Here is a 21,440-nt window from a genome sequence, read left to right on the forward strand (position 1 = left end):
TGTGGTTTCTGAATTCTCCCCAGGCTGTGTCTGCTGGCTTTCCCTCATAGTATTTTATTTCCCTATGCACTTCGCAGTTTTTATTGTAAACTTATCTTGAGCAAGATTGTTCTGCATGGAGTTGTTAAGTACCCCGGGCTGTAGACACATCTCTATATGTTGGTCTTCCAGTTGCTTCTGCCTGGGACTTTAACAGTTTTATCCCACTAATTCTGGATGAATCTGGGGATCTTTTTGGCATGCCATAGGTATAGGGATTTGTTTTTCAGCAGGAAGCTTTTCCCCTACGTGATCCAAAGACACTGGACAGGTGAGCCAGGCTTCTTTCAGAGGCCTCAGACTCCATTCTAGGACCAGTAGGAATCCCCAGGTCTGTGGGCATATATCTGGCTTGATGTGCCTACGGGGATTTCCCCCCAACCCCATATCTGTTCACCATGCTAGTTCGGAGTTTCTTTTTATCTCTGTATCTGAGAACCTGTCCTTCTAAATTTCAAGCTTGGCTATCTATTCAAAACTATAGTTAGTTGTTGTATTATAAATAGCATTTCTGTGTGTTTGGAACAAGAGAAAGAATTTTCTGCATTAATTTCACTTCACCCTTCTGACTAAAAGTCTCCTAACAGTAACCCTAAAGGAGTGTTTCCTCTGGCAGCTGGTGTATTGACCCCTGTAAGCGTCACCAGGTTACCCTGGGAAGCACTGGGCATGCCAGCCCAAAGTGATCATTAATACAGGGAGAGAACTCAGATTCTCTAGAGGATAACAAGCAGCTTGAGTGGATAATGCCACACACACCTAAAATTGCCAAGAAGGGAAAATCACCTCTTTTGAAAAGAAACAAAATCTAAATGCTGGGTTTGGTGAGCAGGGGCATATTAGTATTTGAGAATAAGCCTTTAGAAGAGCTAAACATGTCTGAATCACTGGTCCAGACTTGGAGCCAAATCTTGCAGTAGCTAGAAGACCAGCGAAACTGCAATATTTATAGAACTTCAATTCCACTAAAAATTCACTAAGCTGGTGGATCTGGTCACACCTGTTTAGACCAATTCTTGCACTAGTTAGTATGTACAACATCCCAGAGCTTGGGGCTTAACGGGTTCAAGTGAAAGAGGGGGCCCGGACTAGATACTAAGATCCAGCAAACCCTGACCTCTGTGATTCTAGAGATAATGTCCAGCTTAAATGACTTGGCCATGTCTGACATTTATTTTAAAATAAAGCATGAAAAAAATAGACCGACATGTTAACAACTATTAAAAGATGATGGGTATACTGGTGCTCATTGTACAAATATCTACTTTTCTGTACACTTCAAAATTTTCATATTAAAAGTTATGACTAGCTTTCCCATCTTATTGCAGCTGAAATTACCATTTACAAGTCAAAACACTTTCTAGTATGATGACAATATTACAAACCATATTATAAGGTCCACTAATAGTTCTTTCAAAATGCTTTTGTTCCCTAAATAGATAGTCATAGAGGTCATTTGTTTTCTAAGAGGTAGATGTATAATTGTAAGGAGGCAAATTTGGGAATATAAGTTTTTAATAAGCATATTTTCTCATAACAAGCTATTACTTATTATTAACCAACTGTGTAAATAATTTAAAATAAAGCAATTTGCATTCCATATGCAGAACATGCATATTAGAATGCAAATATCCCCTAGCAATGCTGTAAACTTGCTGCATTAATTTAACACAATCCATTTTTCAACAGATTTAATAAACATTCATCTAAATCCTCTGGAAAGCAGGAAAGCTTTTGTTTCTGGGTTCCTATGGCTATATATAGAGAGAGCCCAACTTTCTGTGCTATATATGGGCCTAAACCCCTGTAGAGATGCAAGCTCAATGTGTATTTTCTGCTGATGGACCTTTAAAGTAGAATAATGAAGACAAATCAATTAAAACTGATCTGAAAATGCATTCATAAAATAAACTGAGAGGACAAATGATGAAGCACAGACTTATAAGCATGACCACCAGAAGCATCGAGGTCTAGGAGGACAGAGCAATGCTATCTTTGTACACTCCTATTTATGGGGCATGCCAATCACATCACTATTACTTTCTGTTAATAGACACATCCAATAAGTAGTAGAGGTGAACTGCCTAGGAAAACCAAATCAATCAGAGTAGGGCAAAATCTACAGGTCTCAACAAAAAGCAAGTCTTTTATTATTTAGCTGCCTTTAAAAGGTACTATGGAATCTGTTCCACATACATTCACAAAAGGTAGACTTCTGCAAGGAAGCTGACCATAGAAAAGAGAATTGCCCTGAGGAGAACAGGGAAATAGTGAATTTCTGACATTTTCTTCACCAGTCTCCTTAGCTCGGGTAGCTTTCTTTAAATAAGTATTTATCACATAATTCCAATGAACAATCTGACAAAACAAAGTTTAATGTAAACTCATACATGTGGCATGTTCGAGAAATGAAAGACAGGAAGACCGCTAACATGCACTGCTTACTCTTCATGGATCACAATGCCCCGTCCACCATTTAACAGATATTTATCTAAAATTCTACATGACGCTGGTTTGAGTTATCTCACTAGGATTAATACTTGACGATTCATGAAAATTTTCTTTACCAAGAAATCTCTGTGGTTCCATTTGGTTTTCCACATCTATGTTTTCCTTCCTTTCTTGCCCTTTTAAATATACCTTTAAAATATCCTGAGTCCTTTCCCTCCTTCTACTGAGAAACACACATTTCACATTATACCTTGATCCTCTTTATTTGGTAACATCACTCTGTACCTGGTCATCTTTTATTTGTAAATACTGGCCTATTGCTGATCTCCTGGTCTCACATTGGAAATTATTTAACAGACGGGCATTTCTTAATCATTAGGATCAAAACTAGTGTAAAAGCCATGAATTGGGTTAAAAGATCAAAGCACTTAATCCTATCAAAGCCTTCCCACAAGATCAGGAAAATCATCCTGAAATGCACTCTCCACTTCTAGAAGGAACTCCTCTACACAATCCAAGAAAGACAGAATCACGGTTGCTCCCAACTCATGATTTCTTGAAACTTTAGAAATATTCAAGGCTCTCTGGATCACGGTTTTGTTTTCCCCCCATCACTCCTGTTTCAGGTATTACTGGCATTTAAGGAGAGCTAATTAGAAGCTACTTAGTTGCTATACACTATAACTCTCCTTAAATGCCAATAAACAGTAGCCAAAAAAGGTAATAAGCTTTGCTGAAGAATTGATCAATCTTTAAAACAAAAACCTCAAAGTCAACCAATATAATAAGAAAAAAGCAAATGTTAACTAAAAGGGATAAAAATAAAGTAGTTCTGTGAAAAAGTTACTGATTAAATATTTTTCATAGATTTTGTCCTTTCAGACAAATAATTTTATGATCACACTGCCTTGTATTTGACAGAGTCTTATTTTGTAAAGGGTGGTATACGAAATTGAAGCCTCAAGCAACTAATTTTTATACAATAATCCATAAACAAGGAACCTAATAGAGAAAGCAAACATTTTATAATAGTGCATTCATTATATGTAACAGGAAATTTGCAGAAGGTAAAATTACCTTAACTATAATAAAGCCTTACAATTTAAATAAAAACATATAAAGAGTACAGAAATGGTACTAAATGTAACTTTAATTACTAGTTCTGAGTTCTATAAACATTAAACAGTATAAAAGAAAACTTTTGAAACTGAAATTCAACAGAATTTGGGTAGAAAAAAATGTTTCATGAAAAAAAAAGAAATGGCTATGCATGACTAAAATTAGGTAATAAAACATGAATGTAATCAGTATAATTTTACTGTACTTATTAATTTTTGTTTTTAGTCTTTCAGCACTGAAATGCATTTACTTGTGATCACAAAAACTTCTTTTTCTTCTTTAGCCCCAAAATAAGTAATTTTGAAAATGTATTAGTCATCATGCTATGCAACTGTAATTTGGGGAGTAAAAGAAAAAAGGGCAGTTGCTCCTTATCGGATGTCACATTTATTACATATATTCTAAAAGTGTGTAATTAAAATCTGAGGTCTAGATATATATAAAGAAATAAAAACATGATGCTAACAAGGTATAATTTATATTGGTCTATTTAAACTACTGCATCGTTGGTCAAAGAATATGTAAAGCTGGGTCTTAGCTCTACTGACTTAACGCATATAATAAAGGACCATGAAGCAACGTCATCTCATACCTTTAGTCTTAAAGGAGAAGTTACAGTAAGTGCAGTGGTAGGGGCGGACATCTGTATGGGTTCGTATGTGTTTCTTTAACATACTAGGTTTCTTACAACGGATTCCGCATTCTTCACAAATGTACTTTCCTCTTCCCCTGCCTCGGACATATACATACTCTTCATTTGATTTATATCTAATTTAAAGAAAAAAAAATGAATAAAGCAATTGGATACTACGTCTTGGAGAAAATACTGATGATTAAAATTCAACCTAAAAAATAAAACAAGGCACAATTTTTACACTCAATCAATATAAATGTTATGCACGTACAAGTAACAGAATAGTCCAGTTTTTCACAGCAACACAGTATTCTAATAGCTAATTCAATTCAAGCAACTTTATTCAATATCAGGTTTAATTTTAAAATAGTTCCTCTAAGTCACTTGTCTAAAAGTTTTGCTATAGTTAAATTCAGTTACAACTATAAGTACTGAAATATTTCTGAGCTTCATTTTAACTATAATTGGCTGTTATGATTTTTCTCACAACCAAATTCACAAAAGATATCAAATAGGCAATTAATTCATCTCTCTTAGCAGATTTTTCCCAGGCCATTCCTTATTATGAATCAATGTGAAACCCAGGGTTCACTCTGGAAATTTAGTGTTCAGCTGCCTCCTAGAACCTACAATGTTTCCTAAATAGTTACCATTTTCTTGATCAAAATGGAGTTATTTAACATAATACCTAACATATATTTTGCCATGAAGATTCTGTTAATAAGCTGAGAAACTCTGCAACATTTATATAAAATTGGCACTAGTAAGTCTTCATTCACATGAAAGCAAATGTACATTTAAAAAGTAAGTTTAAATGTACATTTAAGAAGTAAAATTTGTACTTGCCCTCCATCAAATATTTTAATTCTTCTTGGTTCACTTTTGATTAAGGAATTTTCTTTATCTTGCTCACTGTTAATTTCAGAGGCATCTTTACTGCTGAATTCAACTACTGTGGACTTTTGATTACCTAACGCTCTCTGAAAGGGAAAAACAGAAAAAGAGAGACACTAATTTAATAAAGCTGAAAACACAAACATACTGATGTTTCACTTGGAAATTAAAACACGGCAGAGTACAGTGCATAAGGTTAGCTTAATGGAAGGCATTACAAGGACGTAACAGCTTTAAAGGTCATTGCTTTCTCTACTTTATCTGTCGGAATCACAGTGCACTGATAAATCTTATTGGATTTTAAAATTCCACCACATTCCAGTGAAACCCCCAAATAAAGACTCTACAACTCCCCCACCCTAGTATCCAATGAACTTAATAGGAATTAAAAAAATAAACTAAATATTGTTCTTAGAGCTAACCAACCACTCACATTACAGCCTAAGCATACTTGTTAAAGAGTTTACTCTTTAAAGATGCAAAATAGCTAGCTACTCCTTATGGCATAATGTCTCACACCCTGAAAAAGACAAGTAACTCCCACTCAGTGTCAATGTGCTGTGAAGTTAAAGCAGAAGCCCTGTTTCCCAATATTTCAGCCTCCTCTTCCCCATCATTTTAAACCATAACTAGATTTCTTCTCTCTATCCTCTCCAAACTTCCTGAATACTGATGACTGTGAATTATACATCACAGGTCAAAAGTTAGGTCTTGGCCTCATACTCCTTAAATCTCTAGAAAAAAACGTACTGAACACGAGAAGAATGAACAGTGTGGCCTTTCCCCGCCGAAACGCGGTAGTGACACCATCTCGTGACCTCACACAGCCGCACTACTCCCGACCACTGAGCTCACTCCCCGCTCCGCTGTGCCCTCAAAGGCCCCTGGGAGGCGGGCAGCACTGATGGAGCACATCCCAGGGAGGAAGGACCCTGCCCAAGGTCAAGTGTTAACGGCAAGGGCACCAACTCCAGTCCTCTGGCCAAACCCAAAATAAGGCCAAACTTTTCTGATCAAGGGCCTCCTGATTCCAGCCTCCCCTACAAGCTTCCTCTAAGAGTCACACCAGCAAGCAGACGGCTATTGTACTGCGATGACAGTTAAGTGATGAGAGGGTCTGTGTCCCATGGACAGAGGGCCAACGTGACCTCACCAAGAACCGCTTTGGGAAGGCTCCATCCTCAGAAAGCCAGGGGTAAAGAAGAGCAGCTGGCCTGAGTGTCTCAAAAGGGTGGTGTGAAGAGGTAATGACACGGAGTCTGACAAGTACAGATGCAACTGTCTCCTCCGTTTCTGGCAAACACATCCGGTTTCCCTGCAATCTGGAATCTATATACACACACATTTCCTTGACTTTGTACCTTTAACACTAGTAATCCTATTTCTTACCTTCTCAGTACCAAATTCTCACTTATCTTTTGCTCACATTCTTGCTATCAAATCTCATTTCTGTTCACCAGTGAGCTACATGCCAAAAGCTTTACTATTTTCTTAGTCTATAAGCTTAACCACTCTATCCATTATATGTTGCTGACACCTCCTTTCTTTTAGCATCTGTCTATTCTTTTCCATTTTGAATTATAAATACATCCACATTTGGGTGTGAGTTAACCTTCAAGCCAGTAGCCAGTTCCCCAAGGTCACCAGTCCACATAGCTCAAGCCTCAGGGACATCAGACCATTCACAGTCTGATACCATGCTCGTCTTCTTTGTCTGACCTCTTGGCTCGAACAATTCTCCTTGAAATATCTTCTTTCTCGCCCTGTGTGATACCACTTTCTCCTAGTTCCCCTCCTTTTGAAATTCTCTTTCAGTTCCAATGGGGACTTTCTTCAATCATTCAACCGTTTAAATAGTAGGGATCTTGGGATCCGTCCCAGGCCCCTCTCTCTTCTTCACACTCTTCCTGGGCGACCTCATTAACTGCATCTATGCACTGAAGGATCTCTACACCTTCCACTCCTTTCCCAGCTCCAAATCCAGGGTGTGCACTTCCCAAGGCATTTCTGCCAAGCACTCGGCACTGAAGGAGAGCTAGTTTTCATAGGTGCTTCAGGAACATCAATAAATGAAGCTCTGTTTAAATTCTCATGCTCAAGTCTCATTTTCCATCTGATTTAGTAGACGTAGAGGTTGAGCATCTGAAAATTAAATTCTGAGTGGTCTGGATGCACCCTCCTCCACTGAGAAAGTATCAAAGGCTCTCTACCACCATGGGCATTCTTTGGTCTTTATTTACAGTTCCAACTTCAAACTAGGTCAGTGTCTCAAACTTCCAACACCTTCTAGCCATGCTGGACTCCTCGGGGTTCTTTAAATGAACCAAGTACTTTTTCACTTCCACATCATTTGGCAGACTATTAAAATTTCTCATTTCTGTTTGCTTGAAAAAAAAAACAAACTACTTTTTTTTTCTTCCTTAAAGATTCAGCTAAAGTATCATCACTCTTGGAATATCTTCCTTTTATTCCTTGAATTACCTGGTCGTGTTAGAGACTTCCTTCTTTTAAAGTTGTATACACTTCTATTATAATACTGATACTATGACTATTGTCGTATTGATAAATAAACATCTATGAACCTGTACAACCTGTACAGATCAAGAACTTAATCTATAATTCTGAATGTCCAGAGTCCAACCTAATACCCTTATTTATGTATTTATTCTTAGTCATTTAAATGATTTCCTGATTTTATAAAGCCAACAACTCTAACAAGATTTATTTCACCAATAACCCAACCTTAATACTTTTATGACTTTTCTGTACAAATCTTGATCAAATCAACTTAATAATCAAGCGTACAGTTATTCTGTGAATCTTTCCTCTAGTAGTAAGATGATTCTCAGAGCTACACTTGATGAGATATGGGATCAGCATAGTGAGCGTAGGGCAGTCAGATTTGCATAAAGCAAGGATGAATGGCTCTCTGCTTCTATTTTAAGATGAAACAGCACAATTTCCAATATTCACACCTCTGTTCCCCCTTCATTAGCAGGGACAAAGCATAAACGTAGTCTTCTGTCACCTAACAAGAAAAACAAATCCTTAGTATAAGAGAAAGATGAAAGTAAAAATATGATTATATGTACCGTTAAGACTTAAATTTCCACCAACAGAAAAAAACTGCTCAGGGCAGGTTAACATTTTCAAAATGCCTCAAGACAGAATCACTGAATGGACTCTGGGTAATCTTGATCAATATAGCTCCCTGGGTATATTTATCACTTTCTTTCAAGTAACTCTGCACTTAGCACAATCTGTCATTCAAAATTAAAATACAACCTCCAACTGAAATGTTTGCAGGCATCCAGACAGGTGGAAACTAACTTGCACAGACTCTTTCTGAAGATAAAGGATATTTCAAGTACCTTGCTTAAGTTGCTTTTCCACTTGCTTGAATAGACCAGTAAGTCTGACTTGAAATGGGTGGTTATTGCTTGACAGTATAGAGATCTTCCAGTCTTCTGCTTGGAGTTCAGGAGAGAAAGAGCCACTTTGGTTGGCAGGCCGAGTGGGTTTGGATCACTGGCGCTCACGGCCCAGTCGGTGTAGGCCGAGGTTTTCTGGTCCGTCTGCGGTAGGTGCAAGGCCCTCTGTCTCATCAGGTAGCACCACGTGAAGCTGGTGGCCGTCTTCAGGCTGGGGAAGGACACGGACGGCTGTGTGTCGCCAGCCTCACACGTGGAAGGAGTCGTGGCCGCAGGCTGACTCTGTTCCTGGACGTTTGCTTTGTCGCCTGGATTTTTAATCCCTGGAGACTTCCTTTCTGGGCGGTTGTCTGTGGATTCCAAAGGAGAAATGTGAGTTTTCTCTGCAGGCACAGCTGGGCTTCCAACTGTCGGCGTCAGCAATGCGGCTGACGGGATGCTTTCAAATTCCTGCAGTTCTTTCACGGGCTCTCTAGCCACAGGCTTGCAGTGTCCTGATGACAAGTTATCAGCTGGTGACACGTCGGTCAAGTGAAGAGCCTCAGTACTGACTTCAGGGTGAGGAAAAACATCCTGCTCCCACGTCACAGCTTCAAGGGGCTCCGTGGTGCAAACCTGCCTCACCAGCACAGGCTTCTTCTGTTTGCTGCCGTCAGGAGCTCTTGAACCCCCTGCTTCCAGCGGTCTCGTGTCTGTCGCACAGACAGCTCCATTTTCATCCTTGGCTCGCTTCTGGTGCTTTTCCATGGCAATGTCTAAACTATTTGCTGGGGAGAGCATCCGTTTACTGGAAGCTGAAGACTCTTGTTGTGGGGAAAGTCTTCCGACAGACATCTTTGGTGTTGTGGGTGAGGATTCTGATGGAGATGGGTTTTGGTCCATCTCTGAAAAGACAGGTTGGCAGATGAGCTCTCCGTCTGGGTTTGGCAAAGCATTCCGGGGATCGTTTTGCGGTTTTGGTACGGGATTTTGTTCTTCGCTGATTGGCACCGTACTACGATTAGCCTGGCAAATCGGCTGATTGGAGAGATCCTGGGTCACTAGGATTCGTGGCAGAGGTGTGACTGCGGCGAAACAGTACGTGGGGACCTGAGTCTGCAGGTGCGTGGACAGCGTCAAGGACGTGGGCACCTTTGGCACCTGACCGCCGAGAGCCCCGACTTTCAGGGGTGGCGGAGGACACGAGTTAGATGTGGCTTCTGCTAATTTGGCTGGTAAGGTCAGGGAGGTCGCACGAGGGGCGGCCCCGGCTGGATCTGAAAGAACTTGCTTTGGCAGAGGTTGCACAGGATTAGAAGCACAAGGCTGGCTCGAGGTGACCGTGGGACACTGCAGCTGGTACTTGGGAGCAAAGCAATCCTCACTTTGAGAAGGTACACACCCATCAGGGCTTGCATCTGGTTTGACACTCTGTGTAGAAGATACCTGCAGGGACATCTGTGTCTCTGGGGGGCTAAGGGGCACGTGGATTGGATTCAACATGTGGATACCGAGAAGCTGTTGAACAGGAAAGAGGTTTGGAGAGTGGGAACTTGCCGTTTCTGCTCGCACATCCTTGACTGGAGTCTGGGAGTGCAAAGTGTTTGCAGGAAACTCGGCTGAAACTGGGTGAGTGAGCTGAAGCCCCTGCAGTGGCACTGTGCTCACAGCCGGACGGGCGATGGTCTGGAAAGACAATGTGTTCCCGGGAGCCAGCGGATTCTCCGGAGCGATGTTTAAGGAGATCTGCCGTATCAGTGGGCCCCTCCGTCTTTCCAAGAGGGGCACGTGCCCGGCGACTCCCACGCCGGAAGGGGATGTTGGAGGATGCGATTCGGCCGGTGGTGTCTTCCGAGATGGGGCGATGCTTCCACAGTCGAATGACTTGCTTCTGAAATCGGACACCTCCATGGACGTCTGCAGGCAGTGAATCTGTTCCGACGCGGCTCGCCGCATCTCCCGGTGACCCCCCGGAACACTCAGGGTGTTAGAGCCAGCGGGAATCAGGAGGAAGTCCGCTTTGTGCAGAAAGTCAATTTTGGGGGAGGCCTCGGTCTTAGAAACGTCCTCCACGTCTAAGGAGGCAGAGAAACTCGACGTGTGCGATAAACTACTGTCCCTGCTGAGACTCCGGGAGAGCGTGGAGTCGAAACTCGACTCGGCGGAAGAGTGCTCCATCTCGGCCAGGCGCAGTCTCTTCTTCTTGGGCGGCAGTTTCTCCGTCGGCAGCTTGGACAAGGTTTCGCTCCGCTGAGGCCAACTGAACTTCTCCAACTTCTCCGGATCGTGGCCTTGCCCTTCCAGGTCCCGATCTGGCTCTTCAGTGACCAGGATTTCTGGGACTTGGATGCTGTGCTGCCGAACGAGTCTGGAGGGCTGTCCGAGCACGTGCCGCTCACCTGAGATCTTTCTGGAACCGTCCTGAAGTTCCCCTCTCGGAGCATCGGACAGCGCGGGCTGGTGGGACTGTGACGTGTGCCGGGGAGGGTGGCCTTCCTCTTGGGAAATTCCTCTGACGCTCAGAGATCCCGGCTTGCCCGTTCTCAGCTCCTGGAAAGACACGGGGGATGCACCTTCACCAGCCTCCAGCTTGTCAAAGGCCCCGGGCCTGCCCAGCGAGTTTGTGTGTTGGATGACCGAGATGCCGGCCCCGTGTCTCTTGGGCTCCGCCCTGTCCTGGGCGGCTGAGCTCATCTGCTCTTCCAGGACGGACGACGGCTTCGGGTCCCGGGGCTGGTCGGGGCCTCTGGGCCCCCGCTGAAGCTGGGTGGCCTGCCGCTGGAGGTTTCGAGGCTGCAGCTCACCGGGTAGGGCAAGGTTCTGCTGGGACAGACTGGGGGCCGGGCCCAGCGTGCTCTGAGACCGGGAGCCCTCGGAGCTTTTCGGAGGAGCTCCACTCTCGTTCTGCTGAAGTTCGTCGTCATCTCCGACGCTTTTCATTTTTCTCCTTTTCCGGATCTGGGGCGTCTGTTCCCAGACCCCGGTGGCCCCGGCGACCCGATAGTGCAGGATGGGCGTCTGTGCCCCGCCCGGCACCGGGCTGTGGTCGGAGTCCCGCACAGCGACCTTGGTCTTTGGTCCGTGCAACTCTGAACAGTAAAATTTCTTATGGTTTTCGAAATTTTCCAGTTTCCGATACCTGTTTCTGCAGGTCTCGCACTCAAACATGGTCCCTCGCCCTTGGTGAGACTTCTTCTTTTCCAAGTGTGAGCCCGGGGCCGGGGGCTTGCTCCTTGGGGCTGCCGTCTCCCCGGCGGGGCTGCCTCCGGCGTGGCTCTCCTCCCACGGCTGTCCGGGCCCGAGAACGTGGTTTTCGCTCGCTGAGGAGTCTTCCACCGCTGCTTGTCTCACCAGGGTGCGGGGATGTCCACTCTGGGTCACAGAAGGGTTAGGTCCTGGTACAAAGACATCATCGTAGAAAGCGCCAATTTTGTCATCAAAGGACTGACTTCCTCTCAGCGGATGCGGGGCAGGGATGATGCTGGCGGGCACTGCAGAGTACCCAGTGGTGGGCATGGAATTACTCCTGGTGATGGGCAGGCAGTCAAGGGAAGGTACGGACAGAAGAAACACCTGCTTAGATTTCTCCGTGGGGGTGAAAGGGGACTTTGGTATATCAGAGCTCGAACTTGTTCTGCGTCCCATTGGTTTCAGGTCAAACTGGAAAGAGTCCTTAAAGATGTATGACTTGGGGGAATCGATGCTTCCCCGGCGGGAGAGGGAGGTCCTCCGGGGCTTCACGCTGTCCAGCTGCTTGTCATCCACCAGGGCTTCGTTGTCGGAGATGAGCTTTGAGATCCGCTCCTCCAGCGTTTTCGTGGCCAGCGGGGGGCGCATCTGACCTGGGAGGAGGGGTGCTTTTTCACCTGCGGGAACAGCAGAGGCTGCTGGTGTGCTGCCCCGCGGGGTCGAGGGCCCGCTGTTCTTGGCAGAGTCCTGCTCTGGGGCGGGTAGCGTCCTGGCAAAGGGGGTGGGTGGACTCACGGTTTGGTCGGCGCTTTCAGATCGGGAAAAGTAGCCCGAGTCCGTACTTCCCAGGCTGCGAGGACTCAGCAGTTTTCCTTGCTGTTCCTGGCAGTAATCGGTGGCCTGCTGCCTCTGCAGCTGGGCATGCGCTGTGCCCACAGGGGATTCTGGCTTTCCGTCGGGCTGACTTGGGTCGCCTTTCTGATGGGCCTTCTCATCTGCCTCCAGGGAAGACACCCAGGAAGGGTGGGACAGGACCCGGGTTCCCTGAAGGTCTTTCTGTGCACCAGGGAGTTCGGGCTTGGAATCGGTAACTTTTGGGCTGTCAACTCTTAAAGGGGACACGCTGATGGGGTGGACCACGACCTTTGGTAACTCTGCTGCGGCCTGTGATTCTGAAGACCCGTCCTGCGGCGCAAAGTCACCACCGACCACGCGCTCGGGATTGCTTGGAATGGAACCTGATTTTGGTAAAGCTTCCGAGCTGGACAGCACTCTTATCATCTGCGCCGGCTGCAGGTCCATGGAGCCCGGGTCGTTCGGCCTTTCGTCGCCAGCGCCGTCCTCTTCGCTGTCTCCACTGTCTTCCACGTCTGAATGGATGCTAAGTGCTTTGGGAGACTCGTGTGACACGAACAGGCCGCCAGCATCCGGCTGCAGGACGAGGCCCAGTTTGATAGTGTGTGCGTGGGACTTTTTGTGCTTGTACAGGTTGCTTTTAGTCTTAAATGAAAACCCGCAGGTCACGCAGGGGTAAGGGCGCTCTCCGGTGTGGGAGCGGATGTGCTTTAGAAGCACGCTGGGCTTCGCACAGGCTCGGTTGCAATACTCACAGATATATTTTCCTTGCTTTTTTGGCTTCTGATCTTTCAGGAGAAGACTGCACATTTGCTCCACGCTGTGATTAACCACAGCGGCGACAGGGCTCGAGTTGTAGATGGGCGTGGGGGGTGACTGTGTGGAAGGCGCGGGGCTCACCGGCACCGGGGAGGCAGCGTCCACTTGCTGGTTTGGAGGGGTGACCTGAGTGCGGCCGGGGAGTGACGTGGCCGCGGCGGTGTAGACGTGTTCAAGCTGGGCGTTCTCCTGGATCTGCAGGCTCGCGAGGGGTGGGGCGAAACCTGAACACGCGGGAAGCTGCTGACTTTGTGGGCTGGGTTTAGGCACGGGGAGTTCGTGTATGTGATACGCGGGAGAGGCGGCCGGTACTGCCGCTGGGTCCTTCCTCTGAGCGGCGGACACCGGCCCAGAGGGGTACGAGGTCCGAGGCGGCGGCTGCGGCTGCGGCTGCGGCTGCGAGGGGGCGGCCGCGTCCAGCAGGTGCGCGTCGGGGGCCTCCTGCGGGTCGCCGTGCGGGTGAGCCAGGGCGCGTGCGGTTTTATTTGGTCTCAGTTTTTCGATCTTCGCGGCACACGGTGAGCCCTTCTGCGACAGGGTGTTCAGCTCTGGCTCCATGGCCTTCAGCAAGACGTCGAAGGCGGTGTTTGCAAACGAGGAGGGCGGGGAGCTGCGGTCGGAGGAAACCGGACCCTCGCGGCGCTCGGCCTTGCCCTTGCTGGGCGGGGACCCGGGGTCACGCTTTCCCTCGGGGACGCCGGCCTTGGCGGGGTCGGGGCCCTCCGACCTCCATCGGCGCGGCTCGGTAGGCTGCTGCGGCAGAAATGGGGGCTTCCGGGGGCAGACGGGGGCTTCGGGCTTGGGGGCCCCGGCGGTCAGCCCCGGGGTCTCTCCGTTGTGTTTGGTCGGCGGCCTCCCCGCGGCCTTCGCCGGGCTGTGACTCTGCTTCTTGTGGGGCTCCGCGGCGCCCGCGAGCACGGCAAACGGGGAGTCTTCTGTATTCTGTCTGTGTTTGGCCTGGAGAGGATTTCTCAGAGGGGATTTGGGTATTTTTTTCAGGTGATTCTCCGCTACAATCTTTTTCCGTTTTACCCCTTTAAGCGATTCGGAAGTTCCTTTGATGCCAGCCTCTAAGAGTTCTGTTCAAAAAAAGAAAAAAGGAAACCAATTGGCAAAATGGTACGCACACTAATTATGATTCTTTTTTAATTAACATACAGTTATGACAACTGAAGAAGGCAGTTTAAGGAAAGCCCATTTTGGATAAAACTGCATTCTAGCATTCTGGTGATAAGCTGGCCATCAAAAATCTGTTGACCTTACTATATACATTTCTAGAACGCTGTGTTCCTCTCTTGACCTTCATCTCACCAAGGTCCTGGGTGTTTTGTTTCAAAACAGTTATCCTCCACCTTCACCCTTGCAGCTGAGGACCCTACGATGACAGTCTGAGAGAGGTGGCCCACAAAGAAGAAAATTCAACTTTTTCATGCTGGGTATTTGTCTTTTCACATTTAGTATCTTTTAAAGCAAACTTCTCAGCATGTTTCTAAAATAATAGCACTGCTCCAAAATAGGCAATACTGATATCCTTATGGGCTTCCCTGGTAGCTCAGCTGGTAAAGAATACGCCTGCAATGTAAGAGACCCCCCCTCACCCCCCGCCCCATTCGATTCCATATAATGATCATGGGATATTCACTAGTAGAACTGTGATGAACTGCAAATATAGCAATTATATCCATAAACAAAAATATGAAAGTAAAATAATACACTTATTAGTGACTCATCAACAAAATTTTAAAGTCAGAATGATGTAATGGCCTTTAGTAAAAAAAAAAAAAAATCACCACTTTAATTGAACAAAATATTCAATGGCTACATTTCTTTGCTGTTAATGATGGCTGAGTAGGTAGCTAGACAGAGCTTGTCATAGGAGAGAAGAGATGAAACCACCTCCATTTCCCCCGTGTTGAAATAAACCACCATTCAAATGGCATCAACCACCCATAATCGCTGTCAACTATTGTATTTTTGAGCAATAATTGCTTGCCATAATTTAGCTTCTTTCGATTTTGTTGGATCCTTGGGCACATCAACAAAAATTATTCAAGCTTATATTACTTACTTATAAGGAAGCCAAATACTGTAAATTCTCATTATTTTCAAATAGCTGTTACAGTGCACCTATTTGAAATTCATATTAGACCCAAATGGCTACACCAAAATAACTGCTTTGCATTAACTGAAGAATTTACATAAAATAAAAATTTCTAGTCATCTTGTGACATCAGTTTATGTGCACTCATGTTTTAATTTAATGAAAAAAAAATACTAATCCACTAAAGATACATTTAACCACTACAGTCAGAGAGGCAAATAAAAGGAGGGAAGGTATGATGAAAATACTTGAGCTAAAGAAAACTAGAAAAAAAAAAAAGAAGGTATCAGTATTGTTGATAGAAGCAAAGTCTCTGAGTCGTGTCCCACTCTTTGCAACCCCGTGGACTGTAGTCTTCCAGGCTCCTCCGTCTATGGAATTTTCCAGGCAAGAGTACTGGAGTGGGTTGCCATTTCTTTCTCCAGGGGATCTTCCCGACCCAGGGATCGAACCCATGTCTCCCGCATTGCAGGCAGACGCTTTACCATCTGAACCACCAGGGAAGGAATATTGTTGATACCTCTACAAAATGATGTTGAGCAAATCTTTTTGATTCTTCAACCCACTCAGTTATAAAATGGTATTTCCTCACTGGCTTTCCCTCTTCAGGACGAATGCAGTAAAGTCAGTGATGTATTTGGTGCCTCTCATTAACTACACAAGCTAGAGGGCGAAATGAAAAATGATGACCAGCATCTCCGGTGAGAAGTTTCCCAATCACTTCCCAAGAATCTGGAGGTGGGCTGAAACAAGAGTGAGAGCCACTAGGCTGTTAAAATAGACACAAAAACAGCAGAGCAGCCGCTTGGAGGAGCAGCAGTTGCCAACCCGGGCGACTGTCAGAGCAAAAGCAGAGGAGATTGGAAAAACCTGCCCACGCCAAGCCCATCCACAACCCAGTGTGACCTGAGCCTTGACTGGGGTGAACATGTTTATTTTATATTTTGCATACTTTCTGGAATAAGATTTTATTTTTAGGTAAAGCTGTTTGTCCAAAAAAAAAAAAAAAGAGTTAAACGATGGCTTACACTCCAAAGGAAAAAAAAAAAATGCACAAATTCAACTCACAGGCAAATTACCAAGAAATACCATAGGAAGTTTTAAAGGGGACATTCTATGTATATGAAAAACAAAAAAGATAATTCTATTTTGTATTTAAAGAAAATGAAGTTGAGATGAAGGAGAAGGAATGACTTAAGATTCCTATGTCTTTATAGAGATCATTCTAAATGTGAAAAAAACACATTTTAAACAGATTTTATGAGCCACGTTTCAATTTTAAATGAAGACCCACTCATCTCTCTCTGTTGAATGTTTAGAACATTTACACTCTATTTGCATAGTTGTTTGCTCTTTGTTCTCTGAATTTTAATACCTGGTGCTAATACACCATTTCCTTTCTTCAAAAGCGTGTACAGTCCTTTGCTTTCTGGCGGTGAAGCTTATAAAGAGAAGCCTGCTGACAGCGTAACAAGTAGTTTCTCCTCCTTGAGGTGACTTGCCTTTTTTCTGCCTGAGTGTCTGCAAGAAAGTTTCTTTTCAAAGTCTAATAACAAAACTAGTAGTCAGCTCCAAAATGACCACTGTACACCTTTCAATTTTTTTTTTTTCCTGGAACACAATGAACCTCTAAAAGGAGATACATTTAGTTTATTTCAGAAAAGTTTTCTTTTATTATTTATTCAAATATATTTTCTGGCCGTTTTTTTCTTTGGGGTGGGCTCTTTTACATTACTGACATCAATTATCTTTGTGCAGGACCACCCTTATGATGATTTAAATTGCTTCCATCTTTTTGTTTCTCTCCTTTGCTTTTTCTAGAATTATCTAAAGCTTTTCCCCTTACATCAATAATTTGATTTTTAGGCCATTAAGTTCCTTGTTGTTTCAATTTTATTAGTTTTTGACTGACATTGTTTTGTTCCCTAAGTTCCGTATTTTCCATGTCATCTCATTTTATTGCCTCATATTATGTGTGACTGTGTGTGAGTGTGTGTGCGCGCGCACACATACATGCGCGCTGATCGCTCAGTTGCTCCAACTCTTTGTGACCCCGTGGACTGTAGCCTGCCAGGCTCCTCTGTCCATGGGATTTCCCAGGCAAGGATACTGGAGTGGTATTTCCTGCTCCAGGGGATCTTCCTGACCCAGGGATTGAACCCCAGTCTCCTGCATTAAAGGCAGATTCTTTACTGTCTGAGCCCCCAGGAAAGAAGCCCATTGTGTCTTTAAATAAATTTATTATCTTAACTAAGTTTAAAGAAGCTTAAAAAATGCTTCTGTTTCTGAGATAATAATTTCTTTAAGGCTGAACTTTTGGTCCTTTTCAAACTCTCTCTGCTTATCTATTACCTAAAATCATGGGGAATCACAGTGGGTAGAGTTCAATGGAGAATATGATCCCAACAGTGTTTTTCTGAGCTGTGTCCACACTTATAAGATTTTCTTGGATCTCCTTTACCATTCTCCTTGTTTAAGGAATAAAGTTAAGGAAATGGGAGCTAAAGTATGACAAAGGATATTCCCATGGTTGGCTAGTGTCAGGTATGGTGAACTACAACCTAACAGTGTGTTCAAAACCCTGCCTTGATTGAAGCTGAGTCTCTTTTTCTAATTGACTAAAAAGTACATAAGTGTGAACAACTTCAGATCTCTCCTGGTTTTGGGGACATGGGGACCACCTGTTTTCTAACAACTGAGGTCACACTGGTGTCAGACAGTCAAGAGATCAGAGGGAGGGGGCACCATTTAGAAGGCCTTTCAGTGGTTCAGGCAAGAATTAAAATGCTACCCTGAACTCGGGCAGTGACAGTGGACCTCTGAGCTGATTCAAAGCAAGAAAGCCGGAGAAAGGCTTGCCAGAGGTTGTGCTGAGGCTCCCTGTCTCTCTGGAAGGGCCAAGACTAAGCTCGTTTTGGGGGAGGGAGGTGTGGCTGGAGTGGAAATCAACTCACTTTCCATCCCACCAAATCTCAAGCTCAATATCTACATGTAGAATTATAAATTATAGCTGCAGACCTAGGACGAGACATGTTCAGCATGGAAATGGTTAAGACTAATAATGGCAGAGCCACTTAACATAACATTAGACATCCATTTCAAGTAATTACAAAGATTACACAGCAGTATGAAAATGATGATATATTAAATAGACATGCACATATTCTTTTCTCTCCCTATAGAGAGTACGGGCTAGAGGCACAGATCTGGGAGTATGCAGTGAGTGCTGTTTTCATGAAAGTACAGAAATGAGAAGCCAGAGAGGGTACACAGTAGAGAGGTCTGCCATCAGAGGTCTGGGTAATCCCTGCATTTAAGGGTGGGCTAGAAACAACAAGAATGATAATGATGACAAAAATAACGACAGCAAATGCTAGGAAAAAAAAAAGACAAAATACAAAATATGTGACAGGAGGGCCCAGGAAGCCAGGGTTTAGAGACTTCTAAGGAGAAAATGTGAGCAACAGTGTTAAGTATCACATTCAGAAAAACAGGATGAGACATGAAGCTGCTAGGTGTGGGGGTCACTGGGATTTCATTCTGTCAATAACCTGAGTGGGCAAGGAAACAGATTCTCTCCTAGAGACTCCAGAAGGAAACGGGGCTCTGCTGACACCTTGACTGAAGCCCTGTGAGACCATGTGGGGCTTCCGACCTACAGAACTACAGGATTAAGTATTTCTTGAACTGATAAGTTTATAGTAATTTATTAGACAGCAATGGAAAACGAACACAGGTAGCCACAGGGCACATGTGACTGTTTAAACTTAAAAACAGTCTGTTGCTCAGAAAAGGAGTGTGTATGTTCTCTGACCACAGCAAAATTAAATGTGAAATAAACAGCAGAAAGACATCTGGAAAATCCCCAAATATTTGGAAATTGAATAATGTATTTCTAAATAGCCTAGGGGTTAAAGAGGAAGTCACAGGGGAATTAGAAAAATCCAAACAAACCTTCACAGCACTAGGAAAACATGATAAGGAATATTTACCATGCCAATGAGAGGCAACACTCAAATCAAACACTAGAGAAATCTCTAAAGGTGGGGTCAACAAAAAGATTCTTGTAATAATCACTATGACTTTTAATCATTTCTCCAGATCTAGCCAATACAATAACAGAATTTTAAAAAATCAGATACAAATGATGGTAAGGAAGAAAACAGCATTATTTGCAGATAACAGTGCTTTCCTAGGGTACCTAGGAGAAATAACTGAAACTCTACTACATCTAATAAGAGTTTCAGTAGGTCAGCTGTCTACCCAAAACATACATATATCTTTCGCTCATACCAAAAACAGTTAGAAAATATAATGAAAAAAATATTCTATATATAACAGCAATAAAAATAGAAAAATGCCTAGAAATACATTTAGCACAAAATATTCAAAACCTACAGAAAATTTAAAAGTTTTCTGATATGAAGGTGCTCACAAAATGAAGAAACATACATGTTCCTGAAGATAATCAATATTTTGAAGATATCAATTCTTTTAAAATTTATAAACTTTATACAATTTCAAACAATGTTTAAAACTTGCTTTTTAAAAAATATGACATGACTCTATTCCTCACTTAGGAGAATAATATTCTAAATTAGACAATAAAATTCTGAAAAAGAATTATGTAAAGACACCTACATGGACAGAGATTAAATAGTATTTTCTCAAAATCATATTAATGGTTAAACTTGAGAATCTGTAGGACTATAAAGGCATTTAGTATATGAAAATGTGGCATATTTCAAAATAATTGGACAGAAGTAATAAATCTGAGAAAATAAGGTCCAAAAGTTTCCACAAACTAATGAAACACATGAATCTACAGATTCTAGAATGCTATAAACCACAAGCAAGATAAATACACAGAAATCACACCTATGCACATCACCGCGAAAACTGCAAAAGTCAGAGACAAGGCCCAAAAGGACGGCCTTCAGACGAACAATAATTAGACTCACAAGCAGACATCTCCACAGTTACAATGTACTCAAGGAAATAAACTGCCAAACTCGAATTTTATGCTTCTATACTTGGATTAAAAGTATTTTTTCAAGAATGAAAAAGAAACATTTTCTAATAAATGAAATTTGAAATAATTTGTCACAACAGACCTGCATTAATGAAAAATGATGATTCTTCATGTAAAATAAAAGTATCCCTCATGGGAAGCTAGAGATGTAAGACAAAAATAAGTCCCAAGTTGATTAATACAGGTAAAAAGAAAGATGAGTAGCAGCTGTATACAAATAGTAAAGAATATCTGTGGACTCAAATACATGATAATAATAGCATGTAAGTCAAAAGCAGGGTAAATGGACACACTCTAAAGAAGGTACAAATGCTATGAACGTAGAGCTGCGGAAGCTTGGAGCCAGCATCTAACCCAGCAGCAGCCTCTGGGGCACCACCAAGCCTCATGAGAGACACATTGAGAGGAGAGCAGAGTGGTGCATGTGGTCTCAGTGAAGAATAAGTTTAGTTTCCTAACAAAAAATGGATTCAGAGGCCTTGACAACATTCCTAATGAGGGATATACACTGCAAAACAGAACAGCGCAGCAATTCTGAACAGAACCTCAGCCCTGAAAAGAAAAGCAGGGATGGGATGTAAGTGGAATCTGAAGTCAGTGCCTCCAAATAAGACCAAGAATCATTTAGTTAAGGGTTTACACAATGCAGGATACAGCATTAACTTTTATCGTATAACAAATAGGTAATGGAATACATTTTTAAAAAACTGTTCAAGAGAAATAGAAAAATAGGGTGAGGAAGGGAATCTGAAATTCACCATTAACAGGCTATATACAGCAAAAAGGCAGGAAATAGGAAAAGAATATAGATTTTAACAGAAAAGGAAAAATGTAATAGAATAAACACACTAAATTTTATATATTACAAAATCTTGTATAAAATAAAAAAATTCATAA

General features: G+C 43.3%; 1 protein-coding gene and 1 long non-coding RNA gene across 7 annotated transcripts in view; one reads left to right on the forward strand and one right to left on the reverse strand.

Annotated features, from left to right (window-relative positions):
* HIVEP1 (HIVEP zinc finger 1) overlaps nucleotides 1-21,440 on the reverse strand; it is a 129,829-nt gene that overhangs the window by 23,517 nt on the left and 84,872 nt on the right. For 5 of the 6 annotated variants that reach the window (XM_043908541.1, XM_043908544.1, XM_043908539.1 and 2 more), the window contains exons 4-6: nucleotides 8,509-14,489; nucleotides 5,090-5,223; nucleotides 4,202-4,377 (exon numbers count right to left, since the gene is read on the reverse strand). In XM_043908541.1, coding sequence (XP_043764476.1) covers nucleotides 4,202-4,377; nucleotides 5,090-5,223; nucleotides 8,509-14,489 — 6,291 coding nt within the window. Of the gene's footprint in view, nucleotides 1-4,201; nucleotides 4,378-5,089; nucleotides 5,224-8,508; nucleotides 14,492-21,440 lie in introns of all 6 variants that reach the window. The other variant, XM_043908543.1, reaches the window with a different exon arrangement.
* Nucleotides 14,416-16,220, forward strand: LOC122697597. The gene is made up of 3 exons (XR_006342117.1): nucleotides 14,416-14,529; nucleotides 14,752-14,846; nucleotides 16,121-16,220. It is a non-coding gene; the product is annotated as an uncharacterized LOC122697597 (long non-coding RNA).

Source organism: Cervus elaphus, chromosome 7 (assembly GCF_910594005.1).
Source record: "Cervus elaphus chromosome 7, mCerEla1.1, whole genome shotgun sequence".
In the NCBI taxonomy this organism is placed as follows: domain Eukaryota; kingdom Metazoa; phylum Chordata; class Mammalia; order Artiodactyla; family Cervidae; genus Cervus; species Cervus elaphus.